Genomic DNA, 9,989 nt, shown 5'->3' with positions numbered 1-9,989 from the left:
CCAGAGTGTGTAACTGACAACCTGGGCAAACGGGGAGCTCTGGACCTAGGTGTGCCTCGGGCTGGACTCCCCAGGCCTGGTCCTGCCCAGGGTAGGGTGTTCCCCACCGTGATTAGCGGGCAGGAAGATGGGCTGGGGCCAGACATGCCATTGGGGTGAACACAACACAGTGGTCTTTGATCTACTCTGGCCAAGCCCAGTTCTTGAAAGGGATAAAACTCAAGGGGAGTCCCAGCAGGCTAGACTTTGAAGGCTCTCCACTCGTGCCATTGTTTTTGCTCCGCTGCCCTTTGACACCAGTTTCCACCATGACCCAGCGATCCTCAGTGACCATCAAGTCTGGGGGCACACGGAACTTCAGCGCCTCCTCAGCTAGCCTCCTTCCTGGCTGTCGGCCCGGATTCAGCTCTGTCTCCGTGTCCCAGAGCGGGAAGAGTTTCGGAGGCGGCATAGGGGGTGGTTTTGGGACAAGAAGCCTACACAGTTTTGGGGGTAACAAGAGAATCTCCATTGGCGGGGGCTACCGCTCCAGCCGAGCCAGCTTTGGAGGTGCTGCCTGTGGTCTGGGTGTCAGTGGCATAGGATACAGAGTTGGGGGATCTTATGGCGGGTATGGATTCGGAGGTGGGATGGCCCCTGGAGCTGGAGGCATCCATGAAGTCACTGTCAACCAGAGTCTCCTTACGCCCCTGCACCTGGAGATCGATCCATCTCTCCAGCGTGTTCGAAAGGAAGAGAGGGAGCAGATCAAGACCCTCAACAACAAGTTCGCCTCCTTCATAGACAAGGTGAGAGGCAAGCGGGGTTCCCCACTGCTAAACAGCAGCCTTTTGGAATCTTTGCTTTCTGGGTTTTCCTGGGGTCACCTTTGGCCTCCCAGGATGCATGCACCCAGAGCCTAGGCTGTCTGCTGATGGGGTAGCAGAAAGGCACCCATCTCCACCCAGCCAGAGAGCATTTTGGAGGGAAGGCAATAACGAAACAAAAGCTGTATTGCACGGAAGTGCGTAGGGTCCCTTGCTTTTCCCCAAGGCAGAGGTATTTCCCTGTGGATGCACCTTGGTGATAGCCTGGTGTATAGGAAGCCGTGTGGGTCGGGTGAGACGAAGTGTGTGACTGCAGCCTCAGCCCCAGAGGCTGTGTGACTTGGCTCCTAAAGGTCCTACATGTTCAGGGAGAGAGGCCTGTGGGACCTGATACCATTGGGTGCCACCTGGTGCCTCTGCTGAGAAAGAGCCCTGTCACAGCCCTGGACCCCTCAGGCTTCCCTGGGATGATGAAGAAGTGGCGCTGAGAGGCTCAGGCTATAGCGTAGACTACTGAGAGGAAAGTCACCCCTCTTCTCAAGCCTCAGGAGGGTGGAACAGATGGACTGCCAGGTCCCATTGTGGCTCTGTTGAAGTAATAATGCCTCTTCATGGAGAGTAGATCACTGGGTGGATAGATCAACCAAAGACTCTTAAGTGTTGTCACCTTGTCACTTCAGCGACCTGTGTCACTGGCCCGGGTTATTCCAACAGGGGCATGACTTCCAGGAACCTGGCTGAGAAGGGGAAATCCTGGGCTCTGCCTTCTCCTGGTTTATTCAGAGGTGACAGGGGATTGGGTAGGACTTGGAGCCAGACAGAGGACTCCCTCTCCCATGGTGGGAGTGGCAAGGGAAAGACCCTGTTGGGATACCGCGGTCTCTGAATGGATGGGGTCTTGGAAGCTAAGTGACATTCCAGTCCCTCCCAGTGGAAGGACTTCAGGCTGAGGAAAAGCTATGCACAACCCCCAGAATCAGGATCTGGTGGAGCTAAGTCCAGAAACCAAATAATAGCTCAAGGCCACAAGAGACTCGAGAGCAACTCCAGGGAGCCGATTGCTCAGGGCCACGTGACTAGTGAGAGACATGGCTGGGATTGTGTACATGCCCCCTCAATGCGATTCCAGAGTGACCTATACTAACCTTTCTAGAATGACAGGCAACTGATTCTAAGTTCCAGATCCTGAAAAATTCTCCCAGGAGGACATGGACAGGTAGAATTCTCTGCCGTAACTCTCTCAACCTGTGTAATCAGAATCTGTTAGGGCTCAGTTAGCTATGGTGCTCTTTTCCTAAGTTACCGAACAGGATTGGTATACCTAGATGGCTTCCAGCCCCTCTGGACCTATCAAGCCTCCCAAGCCCATGTACCAACACTGACTTGACGCTCCACACCCCAGGGTCGTTGCAGCTCAGGGTGAAGGCAGAAGCCACCACCTGAGTTTTGAAGTCACGCAGTGTCCCTCACTATCGGGGGTTCTACCTCACAGAGCATGTAACAGGCTAGGAAAGGAAGGCCTCACAGTCTCTTACCTTTGGCGGGGACAGGTGCGGTTCCTGGAGCAGCAGAACAAAGTCTTAGAGACCAAATGGAGCCTCCTCCAGGAGCACAAAACAACCAGGACCAACCTAGAGCCCATGTTCGAAGCCTACATCACCAACCTGAAACGCCAGCTGGAGTGTCTGGGAGGGGAGCGGGGCAGGCTGGAGATGGAGCTGAAGAACATGCAGGACGTGGTGGAGGACTTCAAGAACAAGTGAGTGGGTCCCCCTCTATCTGGCCCAGAGCTGTGGGGCCAGGGGAGGTCAGGCTAAAGGAGAGAAACTGGTGCTATCCAGGTCCACTTGATAGCATTCAGTAGTTCTCCACACCACCCAGTCTGATTCCGGGCCACATATGTATGAGGGGGCCACACTACAACAGAATGTTCTCCAAGTGTGTCCACCTGCCATACCCCTGAGTTGAAGAATATGCAGGACGGTAGGCAGGAGGACTTCAAGAACCGGGCCAGACAGGGTGAGTCCAACCTCACTGTCAAGCCCTCCCTCCAACACCTACCCTCCTTGGTCTTTCCCACAGATACGAAGAGGAAATCCACAGACGCACAGCGGCAGAGAATGAGTTTGTGGTGCTCAAAAAAGTAAGTGCAAAGGCAATCTCACTGGTGGCGGGTTCCTGGGGCGAGGCAGAACTTTCATGGAAGCCCGTGTGTTTCCTGGAGGTTTATCTGGCTTCAAACATGAGGACACTGAGGTCTGGGGAGGTTCAGTTTGTTGAACAGAGGTGATTAGAAGCAGGTCGGGACCCAGGACTCCCATGTCCAATATATGTGAGTCGTGACACTAGCTCCCCTCTTTGCACAGGGCATTGTAGGAGGAGGGAAGCCAAGTAGACCTGGTCCTCAGCTCAGAATCCAGAACACAAAACCAATCGTCAGGCAGGGCAGTAGGAGGATTAGGCAGTGGAAGTCTAAAGGTCTGGCTGTCCTGGGCAGAGGGAAGGAAAAACCTCTGAGGATTACACTGAAGAAATAATGGAACCGCATCTCCGAGAAGGAAAGGGAAGGGAAACCGAATGGGCAGAGACGTGAGGATGAGAGGCCATGCAGTGTCTGGGGAGAGGCTTGAAGAGCTCGTAGGCAATAGGAGCCTATCACTCAGCAGAGCATCCTCACCTTTGAAGAGGACATAGGAGACCCTCGCATACGGTACTAGCTGATGAGCAACAGACAGGCACTCCTGAGAGTCATACTATGTGGACCACCCATCTCTCCAGTGCCACTTGATAGCATTCAGGAAAGGCATGTGCTCCCTGGGGAGCTGAAGCTGTCCCACTAGATTCAGAAGTAATTCCCAGAGGCTGATAGGCAACCCAGGAAGGGTAGGACCCAGAATGACCTCATGCTCTGTGCCTAGGATGTGGACGCCGCCTACATGAACAAGGTGGAGCTAGAGGCCAAGGTGGATGCTCTGATGGACGAGATCAACTTCCTGAGAGCTTTCTATGAGGCGGTGAGACCCGGGTCCCCTGTCTAGAGGGCTAGAGCTGGAAGCACTGGAGGAGGGGAACACAAGCTGCCATCACTTTCCTGGCCTCCTCTCTGCACCCTGCCCCCAAACGATCTGTGGATTTTGATTCTTGGAACACAGATCCTGATCTTTGAAGGGGTAAAAAAAAAGTGAGGTTCCTGAGTACCAAGAAGTTTCTGAAGGGAGAAAAACTCAATCTTGGTCAACTAGAATAATTCGAATAAGTGTGTTCTGTTGAACAGACAGAATATCTGCATGTTACCAAATTCTAGCGATTCCTACAGATCCGCCTGAGCACTATGGCTCGCTTAGCCCAGCCCAGCCCCGCCCCACCTTCCCCGCCCCGCCCCTCTGCTGTTCTTAGAGCACAATTCAGTGCAATTATGCTAATAAGCAGTAATCGCCCAGCCCGCTGGTGCTTTCTATCCAGTTATGGCAATCGCCTGCCTCTCCTGAAGACATGCTTTTGTGGAAAACCGGGATTCTCTTCTGTGAAATGCAGGGACAACACCACAGAAATAATCAAGACCCTCCCTTTTGGAGTTTTCTCTGGTGCCCCTTCTGTTTCTAGCTAATCTTCACGCCCCATCCCTAAAGAACATAGCATGCAGGACAGTCGGGAAAAGGATGGGACTGAGCGGTGCCTGGTCCCTTCTTACTCAGGCTTCTTGCTCAAGGTGCGGTCTTGGTTGGGTGTGAAGGGCTGGGCTTCTTCGGAAAGTGAGACATTATTGTACTGACAGTCAGTGGGCTTTCTGGAAAATGGGAGCGACTTCTGGAGAATTCTACCTAGATTTACCTGTGCTGTGTTCTCAGATATATATTATAGACTCAGTGCTCTCCCAAGTATCCTTCCCAGCCCTTCAGAACTGAGAGAGGAGTTGCACTCCACCATGCAAGAACCTCCATGCCAGAGCCTGCCCCAGGGTATCGCCATCTCCAAAGCACATGTGTGCACTCACAAACATATCTGCACAGATACACAAAAACTGTACACATGTGCACACACATATGCCCATGCATGAATGTCCGGTCTCACCTCTCCTCTTGGGGCTCGATCACAGGAGCTGGCTCAGCTTCAGGCTCAAATCTCTGAGACCTCTGTGGTGCTGTCAATGGACAACAACCGCAGCCTGGATCTGGACAGCATCATCGCTGAGGTCAAGGCCCAGTACGAGGACATTGCCAACCGCAGCCGGGCAGAGGCTGAGTCCTGGTACCAGACCAAGGTGAGGTGCCAAGATCTATCCAGCTACCGGGATACAGGGACTAGAAGTTTCATAGGCAAATCGGATAACAGTCTGCCCTCTCTAGTGTCTCAGCCTAGTGGGAACCAAAGTACCTGAGTTTAACTTAGAGCTAACACATGTTCTGAGCATCACCAAGGGTCAAATCCACCAGGAGCAAGGGGAATAGTCAGATATAGGCAGAAATGCCAGGTCTCCTTCCAGGACAGATAATATCTACCTCTAAAGCTTTACATCAGAGAAACGGGCATAAGTGGTCAGCTGCAGTCACCATACCAACAGGAGGCAGTGAGGTCAAGACCAAGGCCTAATGCCTTCAAGAAGAGGACAGGATGTAAAAGGAGCCAGCTGGAACTGGCTCTGGGCACAAAGACTTAATATAGATCACAGAATGAGATTTCCAAAGTTGGAGTCAATACTCTGAGCTAGGAGTCATGGAGACAGAATGTTCTGGTGTCATGACAAATGTATGTGAAGGAAGATTCCCTATCAAAAAGCATCCCCACATGTATGACCCTGATCTGGGAGGGTCAGATGCATGGAGCAGAAGAGAGGGAAGAGAGGCTGGGAGCAGGAAAAGGGGGAAGAGCCACAGGTGTCTCCTGTTGGCTGATGTGTGTGGATATGGAGAGTAAGTTCAGAGCAAGGCATGGTGTCAACGGATTCAGTGGGCACCAGGGTAAGATAACCTAGGACTCTCCAAGCAGTGCACCAAAAGGCTAGAGGGTCCACAGTCCTCACCGCTTGTGCCTGACTATCCCCGGTGGCTGCACACATCCCTCACCCAAAGTCCTTTCTTCCTCCTAGTATGAGGAGCTGCAGCGGTCTGCTGGCCAACGTGGGGATGACCTCCGTACTACCAAGATGGAGATCTCTGAGCTGAACCGGGCCATGCAGAGGCTGCGTTCTGAGATCGATAACCTGAAGAAGCAGGTAGGACTGATATCTCAAAGGCCATCCCATCCATGCCCCTGCATCGGGGAAGAATTGGATCTGGGCTCTCTTGGTTAAGGATACACTTGCAGTGACGAAGTACCGTGACCAAAGCGACTCAGGGGAAATCGGCTTCCATATCAAGGTTCATCACCAAAGGAAGTCAGGACAGGAACCCAAGCAGGGCAGGAACCTGGAGCAGGAGCTGATGCAGAGGTCATGGACGGTGCTGCTTACTGGCTTGCTCCCCATGGCTCGCTCAGCCTGCTTTCTTATAGAACCCAGGACCACCAGCCCAGGGATGGCACCACCCATAATGGGTTGCCTCCCAATCGATCACTAATTAAGAAAGTCCGCCAGAGCCCAATCTTATGGAGGCATCTCCTCAATTGAGGTTCCTTCCTTTCAGATAACTTTACCTTGTGTCAAGTTGACATAAAGCTATCCAGATAGAAATATCTCGAAGGAGGGCCTCTCAGGACTTGGGATGCACACTGGGACAGGCCTTTCCTCTGGATCGTCTACATGGTCAATCTTGTCTTGGCTTTTATACTTACCCACTGCCCAGAGAAAGACCACAGAAAGCCATTTTCTCATCCAAATTAACTCTGCATCACCCCTGGGGACTGAGAACAATCTTGTTTTCGAACACAATACTCTGACTTCCACTGCATTAACGTGTTCCGGGGAAGTTAATCTACCCCACATGTGGTCCATGAACAGTATCACAGACTCCTCCTCTCTCCTGTGAGCAGTGTGCCGCACTCCAGGCTTCCATTGCTGATGCAGAGCAGCGTGGGGAGCTGGCTCTCAAAGACGCCAAGAACAAGCTGGCCGAGCTGGAGGACGCCCTGCAGAAGGCCAAGCAGGACATGGCCCGTCAGCTTCGCGAGTACCAGGAGCTCATGAACGTCAAGCTGGCGCTGGACATAGAGATCGCCACCTACCGCAAGCTGTTGGAGGGCGAGGAGTGCAGGTGAGCCCCCACCATGGCTACCAGACAGATGTTCCCAGAACAGGAGAGTACACTACTGAGGCCACATGAGCTACTCACTACAGTGCCCTTGCACAGAAAGACCAAGGTCAGATGCCAATGCTGCTTGCTGTTCCTCCAGAGACTTCCTCCTCCAGGTGCTCTGGGCCTGGGCCAGGGTCAAAGCTGTGAGGCAAAGGTAGCCACAGTCTCCTGGAAGGCCCTAAGCAGGGACATTGTGACTTGGGCCTTATAACACTGACAGGACCTCAGGGACAGTAAATCACCCAGACACGTCTTGCACTTTACTCCATTCTGGTTCATTGGCATGGGGTCTCAGTTTCTGTTTCTTTCTGTACCTTGGCTTGATTCCTCCTCTAGGTTGCCCCTTCTGTATTTTTGTTGGCTTCTAGAGATCACGAGAGAAGCGACAAGCTTATTAAACAGGGGACTTGGCACACAGTGGGTGCTCAGCACTGATGATTTCATACGCAAGGGACCCAGAGCTCCCTAAGCCCTCAGCAATGACATGCCTTCTCCTTCCTTCTGCTACAGGCTCACTGGAGAAGGCGTTGGTGCCGTGAACATCTGTGAGTAAATGTCTTGGGAAGATAGAAGAGTGGAGGGGGTGGGGGCAGGAGAGGCAAACTGGAGTCCCTAGCATCCCTGAGATTTGAAAATGAATAGCTTGGGTGAATATGTCACTAAGCCCCTCTCCTCTTTCCTTTGGCTTTGTTCCCTACTAGTGTCAAGAAGGCTGAGCATTCCCAGTCTCTGGGGAAGAAGTCCAAGGGTCTTTTCCTTATTCTGGGAAAGTGTCCTTGACTGCAGCAGGGGACCTCTTATCCCTAAGTGATTGTGATGTGGTCATAGGTCCAGCCTAGCCTCAGAGGCTCCTGAACAGGACAGGACTCCTCATGCCAGCCAGGGTCCCCACTCCTCAGCTCTTCTGGCAGAAATATGAAGCTGCCTAGAGACCTGTACCGCGTACATAGCCGCTTCCATAGAACTGAAGCAAGTTGGCTGAACAAGTAAAACAGACATCTCAGCATGGCCTGGGCATCCAGGAGACCGGAAGGGGTGACCCCCTGGTGTCTTAGGTGGCGTAGCAGCACTGAGTCCTGGTCGTGGAGATGAGAACCCCTCAGCCTCTGCTGGGTCAGAGAATACCAGGGAAGCCAGAGCCTGTGGCCCACTAGATGCTAATATATCTAGTAACGAGGCTGAGGAGACTCCAATAGTTGGTGGGGAGATCTAGGTGGCCATTGGATCTGTCCTGATAGGAGAGGACAAAATCCTCATGCAAATTTGAAGCCTTATGTCCCATCCCATGTGGAGCCCCAATACAGAAAGAGACAATGCAGTCCAGGAGCCTAAGACCTGGTCTCAGGCGGAGGTGACCTTGTGCACGATGCTTCATCTCCTTGTACTTCCGTCTCTTCATCTGTAAACCGCGGGACCGGGCCACTTTGGGGGACCTGTACATCACAGCTGCGGAAGCTTCGAAAGTCACAGAGCCCCTTATGGATGTTCATTCTCAGTCAGGCAGTGACAGAGTCCTGAAGTCAGCCTCGCCCTACCTCCCCCTGCTTATGGAGGCAGCTGTCTGTCCTCCCAGCTTCCCTGGGGAGAGAGCAGCCTGGAGCAAAGCCCTGTGCAGGAGAGGCAGCCTGGAGAGGGAGGAGCCTGGGAGGGATGTCTGACAACTGCCAATGACCACCGCGCCTTCTTCTTTCAGCTGTAGTCTCTTCCTCCGGGGGCACAGGCTACAGCGGAGGTGGCGGCCTGTGCGTGAGCGGCGGTGGCTACGGCGGAGCCGGCTACAGTGGGAGTGGCCTCTGCTACGGTGGAGGCAGCAGCGGAGGCTTTAGCTCCACTAGCGGCCGCAGTGTGAGCGGCAGCAGCTCAAGCATGCGCATTGTCTCCAAGACATCGTCCACCAAGAGCTACAGGAGCTAAAGTACCACCTGCCTCCGCACTGTCCCCAGGCCCCCAGCTCCCCAGCACTAAGGCCTGATGCTTACCCCATGCCCGCAGTCCCCAGCAAGAGGCACGGATAGCAAGTGGCCTGTACTTGATCTCAAAGTCCAACCTTATCCACACAGACCCTACTGCTCTAGGCTATACCTTTCCTCTTAAGCAGTGGGAGAGCGGGTACGCAAAAAGTCCTTCTCAACCTGCTTAGACTCTGCAACCGGAAGAGGCTCTTAGTCCTTCATGGGAACTTTAAACTTGACCTTGGTGACCAAAGTCACCTTTCTTTGATTCCCAGCCCCTGAGTGACTCTGAGATGTGAGGACCGTGCATCCCTTGTCTTGGCTACAAGAAGACTCTAATCCCCTCAGGGCAGAGGCAGTCAGGAAGCTGGAAGAGAAAGGCAGATCTTTGCTGCCTGCTCTTGCTCTAGGGACACAGGGGCACTCCTGGTTGCACAGAGGGAGGGTGAGGTTATAGGAGGGGATTGCACAGAGGGTTTTTAGAACCTGGTCTTCACAGTGGTTTAGTCTGAAGGGTTGTGAGTCCTCAAATATCTGCTACGAGTTCAAGACCAAAATACTTCCCAAAGGCAATTGGTCTGTCTGCCTCTGTGCTGTGTGAAAAGAAAGTTAACTGCTTCAGAGTAGCAGCCAAACCTCCCGAGATGTCCGCTCTTCTTACGCATGTCTATGTCCCAGAACTGCTGTAATAAAATGTCACTGAGCACCCACGGTCGTCACCGAGTGTGTTGTGTCTCATACCCAGCCAGAACCTCAGAACTGCGAACTCTGGTTACAAATGGTCCCACAAGTGCTGTAAAGGATCCTGCCTTCAGCCCTGAGCCTGGGGTTCCTGAGACCAGCATCCATCCTGGAGACAGAGGGAGGAGGGTTGTGGCTTTGTAGCATGCACATGGCTCCAGCAACCCGAGTGGCTCAGTCCACTACCCATCCCTGTAGCAGTGCCACTGGTCTTCAAACCGCTTCCTGGGCCCTAAGACTCCCATCTTCACCTCGGAACA

General features: G+C 53.2%; 1 protein-coding gene across 2 annotated transcripts; it reads left to right on the top strand.

Moving 5' to 3' along the window:
* Positions 1-241: 241 nt before the first annotated feature.
* On the top strand, positions 242-9,697 carry Krt90 (keratin 90). 2 transcript variants are annotated; one of them, NM_001008825.2, is given in 9 exon segments: positions 242-788; positions 2,357-2,565; positions 2,889-2,949; positions 3,725-3,820; positions 4,903-5,067; positions 5,893-6,018; positions 6,789-6,994; positions 7,547-7,581; positions 8,730-9,697. In NM_001008825.2, coding segments are annotated over 9 exon segments (1,599 nt in total). In that variant the 5' UTR covers positions 242-308; the 3' UTR covers positions 8,951-9,697.
* Positions 9,698-9,989: the final 292 nt, after the last annotated feature.

Source organism: Rattus norvegicus, chromosome 7, assembly GCF_021556685.1.
Source record: "Rattus norvegicus strain SHRSP/BbbUtx chromosome 7, alternate assembly SHRSP_T2T, whole genome shotgun sequence".
NCBI classification, from domain to species: Eukaryota; Metazoa; Chordata; class Mammalia; order Rodentia; family Muridae; genus Rattus; species Rattus norvegicus.
This window is presented reverse-complemented; position numbering and strand designations above follow the sequence as displayed.